An 18,914-nucleotide genomic window follows, 5' to 3' on the forward strand; every position below is an offset into this window, starting at 1 on the left:
AGTATAAAGTTCTTCTAATTTTGAATATGTTATTTGCAAAATTTTTTATCCTCCAGATAACAAAATCTGGATTAGCTTATTAGTGAGTTTTGCTCTGCAAGGGGAAGAGGGGGCGACCCAGAGAAGAGGTGTTTCCCCTTGAACCGCAGTGCTTTCTGGAGCTTATGAGGATGCTGGAAATTGCCCTGCAGAGTGTGGAGAGCAGATTGAGCCCAGATTGAATAAATTCTCTTCAAGACAATGAAAGCAGAATGCAGGAAATAGCCTCACAAAATTAACTAAAATAACAGTCCCCACAGCAAAATAAAGTGAGACACAAATAAAACAGGTGTGTCACGTGGTGAAAGCTTTTGAGAACGCAAGAATTGGGTGAAAGAAAGGTCAGAAAACAGCCTAGTCGTCACCCTGGAGCGCCGTCCCAGAGGTACTGGGCAGTTCCGAGGTGCGCCCTTACCTTCTTGTCTGTGCTCTTGGTATTTGAGTGCCAGGCTTAGGAATAGAGTGGCTAGGATTCTGCAGAGTTGATTATGTTACATTGATAAATGTTAATTTCCTAGTTTCCCATGCAGATAATTCATTTTTATAATGGTAGTTTTTTAAACTTATAAGTAATATTTATAAGTAGACAATTATATTAAGGCCTCTACTTTTATTACAGCTTTGTCCTTACAAATTCTTAATGTCTCCCTAATCATAGTACTTGATTATTTTTTATTTTTATTATTTTATGTCTGTGGATGTTTTATCCACATGTATGACTATGCACCACATATATGCCTGTTATCCTCAGGCCAAAGGAGGGCATTGGATCCCCTACAACTGTAGTCACAGACAGTTGTGAGCTGCCATGTGTGTGCTGGGAATTGAACCTGGGCCCTCTGAAAGAACAGCCCAGTGCTCTTAACCACCAAGCTCTCTCTCCAGCCCCCTAATCATAATCTTTTAAACTTTAGAATCCAGTACTGGTAAACTGGCTCAACAGCTTGCTCCCAAATCTGGTAGACTGAGTTCAATCCCACGTCCCACATGATAGAAGAAAAGGACCAACTCCCACAAGCTGTCCTCTGATTTCCAGGCACACCCTTCCTTCCAAATAAGCATAATTTAAAAAAACCGTAGAGTTCATATATCAGGTTATCATTTGAATATACATAATGTACCTGAAATTGCTTTGTAAACCCCCCAAATAGTATGCCAGTTTTCAATGATTTTTAAGGAAACATACTTCTTTTTATTCAAGAAATTCTGTAGAATTAAAACATATGTGTGATGTATGCATATATGTATACTAATGTGCTCAGCTGTGCTGGCATATTGACAGAGTTTGATGTTGTGGTATCTTCTTGAATCTCTCCATTTTATCTGTGGAGACAGGGTCTCACTGAACCTGGTGCTTGCAGTTCCAACTAGATAGGTGTAACTAGCAAGCACCTCTGGTTCACACCACCACCACTGCTGTGGTTGCAGGCATGTAACCTCGTACCTGGCTTTCTTAAATTCCTTTTAAGATTGTGTGTGTGTGTGTGTGTGTGTGTGTGTGTGTGTGTGTGTGTGTGTGTGTGCGCGCGTGCGCGCGCGCCCTTGGATGCCAGAAGAGCTATTTCTGTAGGTGATTGTGGTGGTTAGGAACTGAACTCATAGCAGCCTCTGTAAAAGTAGCAAATGCTCTTAGCCAGTGAGCTCTCTCCAGTCCTAACTAACCTGGCTTTCTTACATGAATGCTTTGGCTATCCTGCTTGTAGGGTAGGCACTGTATCCAGTGAGCCATTTACCCAGCCTGCTGATGGCTTCTTTTGCTTTGTAAGGTTTTTAATTTCAAGTAATACCTTTGCCAGTTCTGTGGGCTATTTGCTGTGATACTGGGCTTCTGTTCAGAAATTTCTTGCTTATACCTCTATCTTAAAGTCTTTTCCCATAGCAATTTCAGTATTCCGGTTTTTTAATTAAGGTCTTCAATTCGCTTTGAATTGGTTTTTGTGCAGTGTTATAGTTAGGGTTCTAATTTCAATTCTTTGTGGATATATATCCAGTTTTGCAGCACCATTTACTGACTAGGATATAAGACTATTCTGAGTCCGTGTACTGTGTCAGCAGCAAGGCGTCTGTAGCTGTGTGGACTTACTTCCAGGTCTTGTACTGTATCCATTGATCTCCATGTCTTTTTGTGCCAGTTCTATGCTGCAATTGTCACTGTGGCTCTGTGGTGTAGATAATGAGATCTCTTTGGCTGTGTGCTTTCTGTCTAAGAGTGCATTGGCCAATCTGTGGTCTTCCGTGTTTCTTCATGAATTTTAGGATTGCTTTTCTTGTTCTGTGAATAATGTTTTTGGAATTTTGCTAAGAATTGCAGTGCCTGTGAGGATTAATTTTGGTAGTACAGCCATTTCACGATGTTAATTCTGCCAGTTCAGGAACATGGAAGTTCTTCATCTAATGTCTTCAGTTTTTCTCTTTCAGTTTCTTAAAATTTCCCTTTTAGAAATCTTTGACTTCTTTGGTTAGATTTATTTATAAAGTTTTAAAAATCTAAAACAAGATATCTTAGCTTATTTCTTAGTAAGTTTGATATTGGTCTCTGTGTGTGTGTGTGTGTGTGTGTGTGTGTGTGTGTGTGTGTGTATAAAGTCCTGGCTTTATGTATTGATTTTGTATCATAACTTTACTGAAAGTGTTTTTTGGACCTAAAGTTTTCTGATGAAGTCTATGGAGTCTATTGAGTATAGGATTACATCATCTGTCACAAGAGATGGTTTTTCCTTTTTGAATTTGATCATTTTGATCTTTCTCTTGTCTTATTACTCAAGATAAGACTTCAAGCACTATATTGAATAATGGTGAGAGTTGACATTATGTTTCATTCAAGACTTTAGAGGAAATGCTCCAAGTTTTCTCCATTTAGCATAATATTGGCTGTAAGTTTGTCTTATATATTCTTTATATATTGAAGTATGTTCTGTCTCTATTTTCCTCAGAACTTTTATCATGAATATGTATTGAATTTTGTCAAATAATTTTCCTGTTGAGATAGTCATGTGGTTTTTATGTCTTGAAGTCTGTTGATATAGATTATAACATTTATTGATTTGCTTATGTTGAACCATCTTTGTGTCCTTGGGATGATACCAACGTTGACATTGTATAATAATCTTAATATGATCTTGAATTCAGTTTACAAGTATTTGCTGAGAATTTCTATATCTGTATTGATTCTTTTGATTACAGAGATTGGCCTCTAGTTTTCTTTTTTGGTTGTATCTTTATCTGCTTTTGGTATCAAGATAATACTGGTTTCATAGACTGAGTTTGGTGGTGTTTTCTCCCTTTGAGAAGTGTTGTCCTTAGATTTTCTTTAGAAGTTTGGAAGAATCCATGTAGTCCTGGGTTGGTTTCTTGTCTTCCTAGAGCTTTGAGTTACATTAGGTTGTTTACTTGAGCTCCTTCTGGTTTTATTTTCTTTTATTTTTATTTATTTATTTATTTATTTATTTATTTATTTATTTATTTATTTATTTATTTATTTATTTATTTATTTATTTATTGAGACAGGGTTTCTCTATGTAGTTTTGGTGCCTGTCCTGGAACTTGCTGTAGACCAGGCTGGCCTTGAACTCACAGAGATCTGCCTGCCTCTGCCTCCAGAGTGCTGGAATTAAAGGTGTGTGCCACCACCGCCCAGCCTGGTTTTCTTAATATGAACACAGAGCTATAAACTTTTCCTCACAGGACTGCTTTGGCTGTGTCCTGGAGATTCTGGTGGGTTATGCTTTAGCATTCATTTGATTCTGAGAGTTTTATAATTTCCTTCCTGATTTTTTAAGATGATTTTTGTTCCATTGAAAAGGTATAGCTCAGTCTCTAAGTATTTATGTATTTTCTTAGCTTAATCTTGTTATTGATTTCTTGTTTTAATTCACTAAGATCTGATTACATGCAGGGAATCATTTCAGGGTTTTGTATTCATTAAAGCTTCCTTTGTTGTCTGTAATGTGATCAGTTTTAGGAATGGCTCCATATGCTGCTGGGAAGCATGTATATTCTCTCTGTGTTAGCTAGCATGCTCTGTGGATACCTATTGAGTCCAGTCAGTTTGTTTTATAGTTTAGGTGTGAAGAGTTTTTGATGATTGTCCTTTTAGGAGCCCTGCTTATATGTGAGAGTGGGTAATAAAGTCTGCTGTACTGTGTCAGGACCTTATGTGGTCTTTGTGCTCTTTAATGTTTGTTTTATGAAGTGGTCAACGACAACTAACCAGAACAACTGCCAACAAAATCAATGGTAATAGCAAACCTTTGTCAATAATTACTTGAATGCAAATTACTAATTCATCATTTAAAGATACAGACTAACCAATGTGCTTTAAAATGAGGTTGCCTCTAAGAAACTCATGTCTCATGTAACTAGAAAAGATCCAAAACCTTAGAGGCTTCAGGATTTGTTGTGTAAACATTTACAATAGTTTTGTCCTCTTGAAGAATTACTCCTTTTGTTAATGTGTAGGGGCTCTCTTATCTCCTACCTAGGTTTGGTTCTAAGTCTTCATTATCAGATGTGAGGATCCATAGGTCAGCTTGTTGAGTGACAGCTTTCTGTTGCTTGGTAGGTTGATTTCAGCCATGGACAAACTCAGATTTTGGATCTCTTCTAGTTCCATGAGTTTCTTGGAGGCAGCGAGTAGACCTCATTTTTAAGCACAGTCTGTACCTTTAAATGGTGAATTAGTCATTTGTGTTCAGGGTGTTGGGAAGGGTTTGCTGTTACCATCGATTTGGTTGGCAGTTGTTCCGGTTGGTTTTTCCTTGTTTGTTTGTTTGTTTGTTCTTAACAGTAGTATTGGGTGTTTGCTGGTGTGGGACTTCATTAATTGTTTCTGTTAGACTTTGTTAATCCTTTGTGTGCGTTCATGAAATATATATATATATATATATATATATATATATATATATATATATATATATATACACACTCTTTCTTCTCTTGGGGGGCTAACTCCTTTGTGTTTAGTATTCCCTTAATCATTTCCTGCATTGCTGGCTTAATAGTTACAGATTGCTTTAAGTAGTGTTTGTTTTCAAATATTCTTTATTCTCCATCAATTTTAATAGATTATTTTAATGGATTTGACAATAATGGTTTAATTAAGTTTTTTACTTTCAGATCTTGAAATCCACCATTCTTTGCTTTCCTGACTTCTAGGCTTGCTGACCTACCATTATTGTAATATTTCTGCTTCTATGAGTAGGCATTTTTCCCTCAAAACTTTTTGGGTTTTTGTTTTGTTTTGTTGGTGTGTGTGTGTGTGTGTGTGTGTGTGTGTGTGTGTGTGTGTGCATGCATGTGCACGTGTGTACCATGGCATATGCTTTGAGATCAGAGAACAGCTTTTAGGAGCCAGTTTTTTTCTTTTTCTAGCTACTTTATAGGATCCAGGGATCAAAGACAAGTTGTCCTGCCTGCTCTCAATCACATTTACCCACTGAGCCATCTCATTGACTCTGCCTTGTAGCTTTTAGTATTTTTTCTTTACTTTGTATTTTTATTATTACCTTTATTTATTATATTGTGTATGCGGGGGGGGGGTAGTATATGCATAAGCCTCTGCAGTGTGTGTAGAGGGAATCGGTTTTTTTTTTCACCATGTGGGTCCCAGGGATTGAACTCACTCAGGTCTCAGAATTGGTGGCAAGTTCCTTTACCCACCTATCCATCTTGCCGGCCCTTCTTTGTAGTTTGACATCTGGCTCAGATACGGCATGAGTTCGTTGGTCATGTCTGTTTGAAGTTCTAAGTGCTTCCTTTGTTGGATATCTATTTCTTTGTCTCAGTTTGGGAAATTTTCAAATATAATTTCAGTGAATAGGTTTTCTAAGCCATTAACTTTATCTTAAAGTCCTTTCTCTTTATTATGGATTCTTAGGTTTGGTTTCTTGGAAATTTTATTTTGTTTCTTTGTATTTATCTGTATGTGTTACTGTGTTAACTTTGTCTTCCATCCCTGAAATCGCTCCCCTGCTTCATCTTATCTGGATGCTTTCTGCCTTTCATTTGATTTATTGGTTCTTTAGTTTCCAGAATTTCTAGTTGGTTCTTTTTCAGCTTCTTAATTTCCTTACTGAATTTTTCCTTTACATCTTAAAGAATTTTCCTCCAAGTAACTGATTTCTTCAGTCCACCCTGGTTAACTTTATTGTATGAGTCTTCAATGGAGTTTGTAACTTTGTTTTCTTGAATTGAATTCCTCACTGTTTATTGGATTCTACAGTCATTGACACGTCGTAGGACGCATACTCCTCCAAGTTCAGCTGTCTCCTCATCTTGTCTCCAGTACCGAGACGCTGTCCTGTTTGAGGCACTGTGGTGTAATATTACTGCCTGTTTCTCTTGGTTGTGTGTTAAGCATCTGGTGGAATTTGTGTTCTGCTTCGTGTTTGTCTCCCCTGTCTTTGCCTCACTGATTCTGTTGGAGTCCTCTTGTTCTGTGTCTTCACCTGGTGCCTGTCGGGAAAGCGACTGCGGCAGCAGCTGTGATGCTGACAGCGGTCCCCATGTCAGCTGCAGAAGACACTGTCCCTCCGCCTGCGGCCCTGCTGAAGATGGGCATGGGTGCCAGTTGGAGAGAATGTAGTTATTTGTTGGGATTTTTGCTTTGTTTTGTTTTTAGAGTCAAAGGTATCAGAATTCAGTAGTGAGGGAAAATCTGGGGTTAGCAGTATGAAAAGCAGTAAAGTACTATTTATAGGTTCAGAGAAAAGAACAGACTAAGAGCCTTTCCAAGGATAAACAAATTGCAGCATCCAACACAAAGTACAGAAGTCTGCATACAAAACAAGACCATTCTGTTTTAAAGTAGTTTTTACTCTTGTATTTATGTATTTATTAGTAGGGACATGCAGGTTTTGAGGTGCACATGTGGAGGTCAGAGGACGACTGTGGGAATCGGTTCTCTCTACCTTGTGGGTCCTGCACATCAGACATCATGCCTTGGTAGCAAGTGCCTTTACCCACTGAGTGCCATCTTGCTGCCCTTCCCCCCCCACTTTAAGATTTTAAAATACAAACACAAAAACAAAAGTAGAAAAAATTTAAAATATATAAATACAAATGAGTATTTGTCAACATAGTACAATAATGGCATTGTGTTTTATTATAAATGGTAAACTTTATGTGTCATAAAATTCTTACATTTTGTTTATAAAATTAATCATTTTTAAAAACAGATTTATAAATGGGCAGTTAGCATTATTTTAGATTTACTAATTAAAATATTTTAGTGATGCTTTACATGTTAATGAGCACTTTTTTTCCCCTTTCCCAGGGAATGGATTTGTAAACTCAAGGGCCTCTCCAAATTTGATTGGAAATACTGGTGCAAATAGTTTAGGCAAAATCATGCCTACAAAGTCTCCCCCTCCACCTGGTGGTGGCAGTCTTGGAATGAATAGTCGGAAGCCAGATCTACGGGTTGTCATTCCCCCTTCCAGCAAGGGCATGATGCCCCCACTTGTAAGTTGACCCTCGCCTTAGCTCTCTTCTCTGAACACAGTTTATAATAGTCTCTGTCTTCTTTGAGGTTGCTAAGCCTCCATAGTGTGTCCATTTGTCTTTCTTAATGACTTTTCTACTCAAAATTAATATTTTAAGAGAGGAATTTACGTGTTTAAAAACCAGATTATGACAATAATAAGTAAAACTGCTTAATGGCTATTTAAAATAAAAGCTGAAAATGGAGAGGTTATTATGCTCAATTTTAATTTTGCCAGGTTTAAAACTTTGTTTAGAGATCTGATTCCAATTTATGAATTAAACGTGTCATTTCTGTTCTCTTTCGGCATACTTTCAGTTTATATTACATGCTTTTCTGTGAGGAATAATGAAATTATTTGTTAGGAAATTCTGGATACGAAAGAGAGCTATTGTAGAATATGTAGGCAAGAATGCTTGCGAATTGGAGAGGGTTATCCTCTAAATAATCTTCTGTTTCTTCCTTTCAAATAGCCCTTCTCTTGAACCAGAGTACACTGCTCCTACTGCACCCCTTGACATGTCTTTACAGTTCTAGAGTCATGTGCTTTTGAATTGTCTTTTCATGTGAGGGCCAGAATGTGTATCTTCCTTGGCTTCTTCTAGCAAAGTTTAGAATATATGTACAAGTTTTAAAGGCCTCTTTACTTCAACAGCAGTTTGACTATTAGCATACTGAATGACATGCCAGGTGCCTGTTGTGCTGTGCAGTTTCTAAACTTGCCCTTTGAGTTGTTGTTATGTGACGGTGATGCTGCCAGGCTCAGGTAGTAACTCTACATTTGTGTAGTTTGTCATAGACTCCAAAGCATTAGTCATTTGTTCAGGTTATTTTCTCATTTGACTCTCAATCAGGTTAGGATCATGGCTAGGCAGAGATGAGAAAATGGAACTGAAACTTAGCACCTGTTCAGAATAGCAATACACATACCCAGGATCTTCAAGTCATAATTTGTTTAAATCTCAAACTCTGCTTAAAAAAAAAAAAAAAAAAAGCCCAGGAAATTTAAAATGAATTGCTTGAATTGCTTTCAACTTTGTGCTGGGGAAAAAAAGCTCCCTTGTAGGCTTCCCTTGAGCCCATTTTGGTGCTGCTAATTCACAGTGGTCAGATGGCCTGGAGACTAGAGAAAGGTGGTTCCTGTGGGGAAAGACATTGGGGCTAGTGTGACTAGTGAATTGACGGAGGTCAAGCATGCACTGGCAGAACCTCACAAAATTCCTGTAGGTGTAGGGTGAGTCTGTCTTCTCTACAGGCTTTGCACTGCGAACCCCACGGAGTGCACCATATAAAACGAAATAGGACATAGAAAGACTTCCTGAAAACCAGCTGGCCACTGCAGTGAGGACAAGCTTTGTTTGAATCTTTTTCTTTCCATGAAATAAATACTGATGAAATCTTCCTGTATCTGGAAATGGAGAAAGGATAGTGTTTCTACCCGTGGTTAGGAAGCAAGAAGATGTGGGTACCATAGAGTGACAAGGTGACAGAGGAGCTGTTGCGTATCACAGAAAGGGTGATAGAGTGGGATAGTCCCTGGGGAGACTGGCCTACCCAGCTCTCACCTTTAGAGGACTTTGGATGAAAGCTTTTTAGTAAATATACAAAAGGGAACCACAGCAACAGTAACTTTCAAACTTAGTCCAGTGCCTGAGAAAAGGAATGAAAACTTTGCCATGGCAGGCTCCACAAGATAAGGAATAGGAGATAGGAGAAGCAAAACCAGACAGTGTCCGTGAGCTGCAGGACTTTAGCATGTAATGCGACATGTCTGAAATTGTAGTTCCAAACAAGAACAGTAGAACAGTGGTCCAAAGGAGATAACAAACACTGAGTAGGATAAATACTTGCAAGCAAGTGTACACACACGCACACGCACACGCACATGCACACGCACACACGAACACACTCACATTCAAACTACTAAAAGCAAAGGGCAAAGAGAAATTCTTAAAGACAGCCAGTGAATAGAAACACATGGCTTACAGACCAAAGATAGGAAATTACTACCATATTTCTCTTCAAGCTGGTAACAATGAAGCAGCAATAAACACATACACCAAACAAACTCGGATCTCTATACCCAGCAAAAAATGTTTTTAAAAAATAAATGCAAAGCCTTTTCGAACAGGAAACAGGAATCTCTTGCCAGCAGAACTACTCTACAAGAACTATTGCAGTCTTCTTGAGGAAGTGATAACAGTGTCAGCAAGATCTTACTATATGCAGAGAAACAAAGACCAGAGGGAACAAATGAATGGAATAAACAGTGCATAAACCTTTTACTTTAGAGCAGCTTTTGAGTCATTGGAAAGATTGCTAAAATCATAAAGTTCCCTTATATTTCACACACAATTTCTTTTAACAGTTTATACTACTGTGGTGCAGTTATTAACATTAATGACCAGTGTTATAAATTATTACTTACTAAAGTTCATATTCACACACATTTCCTTAATTTTAAACTTCATCTCTCTGCCAGGAGCCAGACTAGATTACATATTTCCCTTATTAATCATATCGTCTTCAACTCTTGTAGGATATAAGAGTTTCTAAGGCTTTGCTTAAATGACTTCGGCATTTTTGAGGAATGCTGCTTACATGTCTGTAGAATGTCCTCCAGCTGAGATTTGTTTGGGTTTTCAGATGAACCTGCAGTTAGTGGGTTAGGAAGGTAGGCCATATAATTAAGGTGTCTTTTTTTTTATATTATGTTACAAGAAATGTTTATTGGAACAGTTCACCAAAACAGACCATTCTATTTCATAAAATAAAACTTGGAAAATTTGCAAGAACTGATTCTCTGATTAGAAAGATATCAGGGGAAAATCTTAGTTTAGAAATTTAACAGTAAATTTACTTTTAAAAACAATATTTTCATTAATTCTTTGAGAATTTCATACAGTGTATTTTGATCATATTCACCACCTCCTACCCACCCAGATTTGTGCCCTCTTTTTTAAAAAACAAAATAAAACTCGCAGAGTCCAGTTTGTGATGTCAGTATGGGAAGTGGCCTGGAGTGTGGTTGACCTACGGGGTCATACCCTTAAAGGACACTGACTCTCCCTCTCTCAGCAGACTTTGTGTCACTCGCCCCAGGTTCATGCCGGGATTTTGTCTGACTTGAACTTGCACTCGTCTTTACATGCCATCACAGTCACTGAGAGTTCCTAGACCTAACTGCCCTGTGTGTCCAGACAACAGCTTCCTTGTAGCCAACCACCACCGCCAGCCCTTAACCTTTCTGCTGCACTCTGCTGTTGTGATTTGTGAGCCTCACGAATTTGAAAGTAATCTGTGGGCCTTAGAAAGAAATACCAAGAGAAATTTGGCAATACACATAGCCAGTGGTCAGTGGTCAAGAGTGCTTCCTGCTCTTGTGGAGAACCATATTTCAGTTATCAGGACCTGTATCAGGTAGGTAACTCCAGCTTCAGGGGATCTCTTCTGGCCCGCATGGGCATCCACATTCATGTCCATAGATACACACACATACACAAAATTTAAAGTAAATCACTTTTAAAATATATATAATTAACTGAAAATGAAAATACAGAATACCAAAATGTTGAGGACCATCCAGAGTACTGCTGCAGGAACTATATAACATTAAATGATTATACTAGGAAAAAAAGAAAGGAAGGAAGGAAGGAAGGTAGGTTGGTTGGTTTAGGTAAAAAAACAAATTCCTTGAAAGATACCGACTACCAGAAAATTACTCAGCTAAATAGAGAAATTGAATTCCTCATTTTAAAGTCTTCCAAAATAGAAATTCCAGACCTAGATGGTTTCACTGGCAAATCTTACCAAACATTTAAGGAAGAATTAATAGCAACTCCCAAAATCTATTTCAGGGGGGGAAAAAAACAAATCACTTCCCACTCATTTTATTAGTGCAGCATCACTCTTAATACAAAGGCAGAATAAAGCATTGTAAGAAAAAATAACTATAAACAGGTATGCTTCATGGACTCTCTACATACAAATCCCCAACAGTTTTTGGCAAATAAGTGCATCGCTGTATTAAAAGGATTAGTGATGATCAGGCAGACTTCATCTCAGGAATGCAAGGGAGATTTTGTATTTGAAAGTTAATCAACACAAATCACCTATTATCAGGACATGACGTTTCATGATACAAAACAAAACCTGTGAGTAGGTAGAAAAAATTCACTTAACCAAAGGTCATCTCCAAAACCCTAGCACACAGCACCTGCCTTTGGCTAAAGTAAGAAGCTAGTCAATACTTGTCTGTCATCACTGTTCACATTCACTGGAAGTCCTAGCCAGTGTAGTTAAAAATAAAAACTAAGGTGTATTCATACGGGGAAGGAAGAAAAGTGTAGTTTCTATTCAAAGAGGACACAGTTTTCCATACTGAAAAGCATGAAGAATCCACCCAAACAAACAACACTGGTGCACAACACTGGAGGAAGGAAGGGCCCGTCAGTGAGTCTAGGAAGAGCCGAGAGCCAAGCTAGTGTGGCAGTCTGTTGTATCTCACCAACAATGAACAAGGAGAATTTGACGTGTAAAGTAGCACAATCTAGAGCAGAAAAAGAAAAAGTAGCTAAGCACAAATACCACAAAATATGTTCATAGTTTGTATGTTAAAAGCAACAAAAGTCTGCTGTAAGAAAGTAGATGACCTAAATGAAGAGAAAGATGCATCCTGTTGATGGAATCAGAGTCAGATCGTCAGTATACCAAATCTTCCCTCCCAGATTGGTCATAAATTAAACAGAGACCCTGCCAAAATCACAAGTTCCTTTGTAGAGATCAACAAAACAGTTCTAAAATATATATGGAAAGGTGAAAGACCTCAAATAAAAAAGAAAGACACTACCTGGTTTTAAGACCTGCTATAATGCTTCACCAGTTCCAAATGTGTTGACAGAAGGATGGGCAGTAGCTCATTAAAATAGCCCAAAAAATAGAGCTTGCAGACGTACTTAGCTGGGCTTGGCAGAGGCATTGAGTCGGTTCAGTGGAGAAAGGGTAGTTATCCTAGCTTGTGGTGTTGAAATAATTAAATATCCATTTGCAAGAGAGAGAGAGAGAGACTTGATTCACATGTTTTATGTAAAAACTAGTTCAAAATAGATCATAGACTTAGTTAACATGTGAAACTGCAAAACTTAGAGGAGAAAACCATACAGTAGTAACATGTGATCCATAAAGGAAGAAATTAAATATTAGGATTCACAGGAACTTAAAAGTTTGTCTATAAAAGGCACTATGCAAAGAATAAAAGGACAACTGATAAATTAAGAGAAAATATTTGCAAATCACATATTCAGATAAAGGGCTTATGCCTAGGATATATTTTAAAGAACTCTTGGAACTCAGAAACAGAAAACATACAGTCCAGTTTTAAATGAGTACAAGATCATTTTTCAGAGCCTGCTTGAGAGTGTTGTTTGGTGTTCTTTGTACTGGAGTTAGGAGGAGTCAGGCTGTCACTAGTCACACAGCTTTCTGTGCATACTCACGACTTAGCACCGTGTATTTCCTAGTTCTGTCTGCTTCCTTAGAGTAAGTTCATCTAGTATCTGAGTGTACCTGGTGCTCTGATTGTGGTAGCTAAGCTCCATTCTCTGATTCAAAGACTAGGGCTCCTTGGAGAAGTGCTGAGTTGTAGAACTGGTCTGGTGTAGGGAAGTACCAGATAACCCAGAGGGGCCAGGGAATAAGGATATAGTTATCAAAACGTTGCAGGGACCAGTCTTCCAAAAAGACATCCCAGTTGCCAAAACTAGAAACATTTAAATTACAGTAGTTTGAGGTTATAACACGAGGAATAAGAAATGCTGACTCCATCATTCACATACATATGGTTGACTAAATAAGAAAGACGTGACACATCCTCCTTAGATAGCAGCTCTAATTAGTAAATTTGGAAGAATAAAAAGAATAAAAGCAACTTTAGAATAGCATAGTGCAACAGCCGTAATTGCTGTAGGCAGACCAGTAAATAAGTGCTGCAGGTAGTGGGCAAACATTTAAAGTGAAACACGTTATTTATATAGCCTCAAATTGCCTTTCCTTGAATATGTGATGTTTACAGAGGGGAAACTTGTGATTTTACAATGGAGAATCCTGAAGGACATTACCTTAATTTAGGTAGCCAGCTTAACATCGCTAGTAGTAAAGTGAAAAGATGACATCTGCCTTCTGATAAGGTCAGGTATTCTTCAAAAGTTCACATCCTAAAAAAAAAAAAAAGTTCACATCTTGGTGGAATCACTATTAATGGAGTGCAAAGCTTTACAAATGCGGTCATTTTAGTCTCAACAGTTTCTTTGGGATGTTAACCTCAGAAAACCGAGTACACTGTGTGAAGGAGCTCTCTTTGCAGGTGCTCTCTGCTGTGGAGTAGAAAGGTTAAAACACAAACGTGCATAACAAAGAAGTATGCCTGAAAAGAGCAACCATTTAGCATGGTTTCTTGCTCACCTTGCCAGAAGGCAGTACCTGCTAGGAGTTTTCAGAAACTAAGTCACTTAAGGCATAGAAAAACGTGTTAGACCCAAGCACATTTGAAAACTGCTTAATAAAATTGTATCTAGTCACAGAAAAAAAAAAAAGAAACAAAACCATGAACCCCTGTGGAAAATTAAAAGTTTGTCATATAAGCTATTTACACACATATCTGTAGATTAAAGTGTACACTTTCTTTTACACACACAAGAATTTGACACTATTTTGCTGTCTGTCTTCCAAGTTGGAGATATTGGAATAATGTGTCTAAATGAATAGCTGAACTGTGCTTTGCCAACGTGTATGCTGAGTGCTTGTTTTGTTGGGTAATAATCAGCCCCTCCTTTTTCAGCCATTCAGTGCAGAGAAACCGGCTTTAAGATTATGATTTCTGTATCAGGGAGGCTTAGGACACTTAACAAGTTGGAAGAAACTTGACTTACTCAAATACATTGGAAAATAACAATGAGCATACTGTTTCTAGCATATTAATATTTCATAAATGCTTGAAAGAAAAGGAGAAAACATGTTTCATTCAGTTTTTACTATTTGTAGATTTTAATTCCCTTTTCCCCATCTTATTTTTTTTCCTATGCAAGGTTTTACTCCCCTAAGATAGTTTGATTCATGTGAATACTATGGTTTGCAAATGGTAAACATACATTATTATTCAAAACGGTAGCATTTATTAGCAAACATGTGTTGTGTTTTATAATGCTGTGCTGGCCACCAGGGGAAAAAAAGCACACAACAGTTTCCCAGTTGGGGTAGTGATGCAGGGATTCAAATGTGTAAGTGCAGTGTTGCACGTGGAAGTGTCCCAGGAGCATCTGCTGTGTGTAGGAGAGGTCCATGTAAGAATAGGTGGAGGGAGAGGTGGGCTAGGGTAGGCTGGGGCTTAAATCCCTGGCCAGAGAATTTAAAAGAATTTCCCATTATTTTGAAAAATCAGCTATAATATAGAGGCAAGTAAGTTACATCATTTGTTATGTATATAACCTCTGTAAAGTTCCCAGCAGCCACTAGAATACAATGCCATGTTTTTCTAAAGAACTTGTTGCAAGTACCAACAGTCTTAGTTAACTCTCTTATCCCTCTTATGTGCTGAGTACAGTCGGAGGAAGAGGAATTGGAGTTGGTGAGTGTGGTTTCCTGCTTGAAAGGAGTTGAAAAATATATAAAAAGTACTAATTATTTTAAATGTTTTAATCTAACCAGTGTTCCTTTGTTACACAGATATTTTTCTATTTGTTTTCCACTATTCAGATATTTTTAATTAAGAAAGTCATCTACTGGTACTACTGACCCCTAGTTTTTGTTTATTGTTGTATATATTGGTGCATTTTATTTGGGGGGTGGGGGAGACATACTGAAATAGCCCATAAGAACAATAGCTGCCCATGAGCACAAGACACTTCAATCTTTTTCTTCTAAGAAAATACACAAAATACCTTATGTGGCTCTCCAGATTATTAAAGTATTTTTAGAAAATGACTTCACCCTCAGAGTCCCTCAGATTGTAACACAGAAAGTGTGTTATGTTTCTTTCTTTCAAAAAGATTACATCATTTTTGGTGAGGTCACCTTTTTCAGAGTTGGAATTATTTCATCCTGCATGAGACAGTCTGAACCACAAGGGGGTTCCCTGTTTACAGAAGGAAACATCTGTAATTGAACCTACAAAAATTTACTTTTTATCAGAAGATACTTGGTTCTTAAAAGCAACCTTTACCTTTTTTTCCAAAACAAATATTTTCTTTTGTCTTTTCCTCTGGAAAATAAACTTGACTAAAAGTAACTTAGTTCTTTGTTGGGAACTAAAACCCAAACTTAACAGATGTCATATGCATTCCAAGTCAGTTGCTAATTATATGACTCTAGTCTAAGGGGAATGAAAGTGTTGAGGTTCTAGCATGGGTAGGGGTTAGGAGTGCATGAGAGCATGGGGTATAAAGGCATCAGTTGGTTTCATGTACTTATTATTACATGTTTATGCATGCTGGTGTGTTTTGCACAGTTTGTTTTCTTTTCAAATAAGGTTGGTTTTCTGTTCTCTACTCTTAAAATAAGAGATGGTCTTTTATTTGCTCTGTGCTTGCTTGTTTTGAATGTCATTTTGTTTTGGCATCTGAAATACACTGATTAGCTATAAATGTGATGCTAGATTATACAATGAATACCTTTGGAGGAAAATGCTTTGGTTAAGGATACCATTAATGGCTGCATTATAGTTCAAACTGAAATAATTTTTCTTATACTAGACCCCACTGTTTAACCTTAAACCGTTGTCCTAAATGCTTTCCTTAATTACCTAGCACTGTGCTGCCCTCTAGTGGTTCTGAAAGTCACTTCTTCATGGAATACATGCTGCAGAGATGTGGTGGGCAGAAGCAATAGAAGGGAGTGTCCTACCAAGGAGGTTGCCGTGAAGATGAGCCTAGAGTGGGATAGCCTACACCACACCATCTCAACACTGTGCTTTTTCACCTAGTGTGGTTTGAGGCTGAATTAAGTCCAGAGTAAATACCTACCAACCCACTGAAATTGTTGACTTGATGTTGACACTCAAAGTGTCTCCACCTGTCATAACAATGTATGCCAGTGTATGACTTCCTACTTACTTGAAGTAACACATAGCTGCAGAATCTCAGATAGTTTGAGTGTGTTCAGAGGTAGAAATTATGAAAATAACAAAGATTACTAGAAACTGTAGTCATTCACATTTCTTAAATTTGATTCAGACTCTAAAATTTAAATCAATTGAAAATGCAAAGCAGAACCAGAAATTCAGTTCACTAGAACTTAGAAAGTTACTCAAACTGTTTGTGCCCTAAAATAATCGTTTGATTGGCTCTGATCCAAAGTGAAGCTCCCAGACCCATGTTGGGGACTTTTTTGGCCTTGCACTTGTAGAATCATTTTATCTCATTTCAGATTTAGTGGGATGGCTGTGGGTCAGAGGAATGTAAATATATTTGTCTGTTGGAATCACCAATACTGTAAACTTTAACTACAGAAAGTGTCTGAGGACAGTAAGAATGCTGTCTTGGGCTCCTTTCTACTACTCCTTTGATTGTCAGCAGGAGTCCCGGAAGCCAGGCAGGACAAACATGCCTCACTTCCCTCTGTAAGCAATTAAAGGAGTCAGAGAAGTGAAGTGGCCTTTCTCCAGGCATAAGAAGGGGTGAATCAGTGACTGAAACCCGGGTAGTATACCCGCACATTCTGTAGTATTCCAGATGTCCTTTGAGAAGAGGTATAAAAAGTGCAGACTGACATGAAAGAACTGAGGTCTAGATTCTCCTTAAAAGACCACCTTTTAGGATTCACATTTAGCCAAAGGCCTTCATTCATCTCATGGCTTTTGGAAATTAGTGGTAGAGAAAATCTAGTCTCCTCCAGACTCTTTAGAACCCATGGATACTCCGTGATACTTTTATTATTATGAAAATATCCATCATCAAGCCATAACTTCATTCGTAAAACAGACGTTGCTTGTCCTTTAGCTTTCCTGTATACAAACTGTGGAGCAACAGAATCTGAGCCCTGATTTGGGAAATGTCAGCTTTAGGTCAGTGTGAGGAAAAACTGACCCCGTCACACTCCTAATCATGAAAGACAGGAGCTGTCCTAAAATAGCCTCTTCATTTAAGAGTTGACTTTTTTTTTGCCTAGGTCTTTAATAGGCACGCCTTTAATACCCACAGTCAGGAGGCAGAGGCAGGTGAGTTCAAGGCCAGTCTGGTCTAGATAGCAAGTTTCAGGCTAACCAGGGCTACACAGACCTTGTCTCAACAAATACGAAGAAGAAGAAGAATAGTTGACTTTTTTTATTTACTCCCACCCCGGCTACAATATTACTATGTAGATATAGCTAGTCAGTAAGTATTTAATAGCACTCTATTCATAGCCCTTTGAAAAGTATATTATTTAAAAACTTAAAGCCTTTCCTTTAAAAAAAAAAAAAAACTGGAATGTGCTATAAAGACCTAGGTCCCCTGCAGGGTGAGCCAAGGGGAAACTGGGACACGGTGTGGATAAGCCACAACCTAAAACAGTAGTGTTTAAGGACTGCGAAGGAGGTAGTCTTGATTCCTGGACTCTTAGACTTAGAATCTCACGGATTCCAATGACTTTGGCCACCATCAGCCATTTCAAACCTACACAGACTTCATTTAATGTAGCCTGACAATACTTGCAGCGACATCAGGCCCTCATTAAACTAGCACACAAAAGTGTGACTGCCTGTAAGATAGGCATTAATATGCTGTGTTTTTAAAGGGGGGAAATAAATAATAACTATAAAAACAGATCTCTTAAAATGAAATATTTAGTTATTCCCATTAGTATCTTTAAGATTTTCATATCATCACTGTGTCAGGAAATAATGGCATCCACATAAAACTGTGAAAAGTGTCACATTTAAATTGAAAGTTATTTTTAAACTATTCAGTCTGAACATAAATACCACATAATTACACTTCCTCTTTTTTCTGATCTCTCTCAGAATGCCCAGAGGATAAGCAGTTCTCAAGCCACTCAGCCTCTCGCCACCCCTGTGGTGTCCGTGACAACTCCGAGCTTGCCTCCGCAGGGCCTGGTGTACTCAGCGATGCCCACAGCCTACAACACTGGTGAGCCGCCTCTGGGGCCTCTCCTCTCCAGGACTCTCCTCTTCACCGTTTCTGCCAAACCGCTGTACTTGTTTAGTGTTGTAAGCATGTCTAGTGATAATACTATTTCTGTTTTTTTTTTTGTTTGAAATTGAAATGCATATTTTTAGAGTGCTAAACCTTTAAAAAAAATACATAAAATGAATTGGTAATAGATGTAAGTTATTTCTCCAATGTGCTGTTAGTGCTTCTGCTTTTGTCTTGTTTCAGTTAGCAGTTTTTCTGTTTTGTTTGTTTGC

The 18,914-nt window shown here is 38.0% G+C and overlaps 1 protein-coding gene across 8 annotated transcripts in view; it reads left to right on the plus strand.

Moving 5' to 3' along the window:
• Mef2a (myocyte enhancer factor 2A) overlaps positions 1-18,914 on the plus strand; it is a 126,792-nt gene that overhangs the window by 99,361 nt on the left and 8,517 nt on the right. For 4 of the 8 annotated variants that reach the window (XM_028872796.2, XM_028872797.2, XM_028872798.2 and 1 more), the window contains 3 exons: positions 7,313-7,500; positions 15,117-15,140; positions 18,510-18,636. In XM_028872796.2, the coding sequence (XP_028728629.1) occupies positions 7,313-7,500; positions 15,117-15,140; positions 18,510-18,636 (339 nt within the window). The remainder of the gene's footprint in view (positions 1-7,312; positions 7,501-15,116; positions 15,141-18,509; positions 18,637-18,914) is intronic. The other 4 variants (XM_028872800.2, XM_028872801.2, XM_028872802.2 and 1 more) reach the window with 1 other exon arrangement.

The sequence above is a fragment of the Peromyscus leucopus genome, chromosome 1 (genome assembly GCF_004664715.2).
Source record: "Peromyscus leucopus breed LL Stock chromosome 1, UCI_PerLeu_2.1, whole genome shotgun sequence".
Classification (NCBI taxonomy): domain Eukaryota; kingdom Metazoa; phylum Chordata; class Mammalia; order Rodentia; family Cricetidae; genus Peromyscus; species Peromyscus leucopus.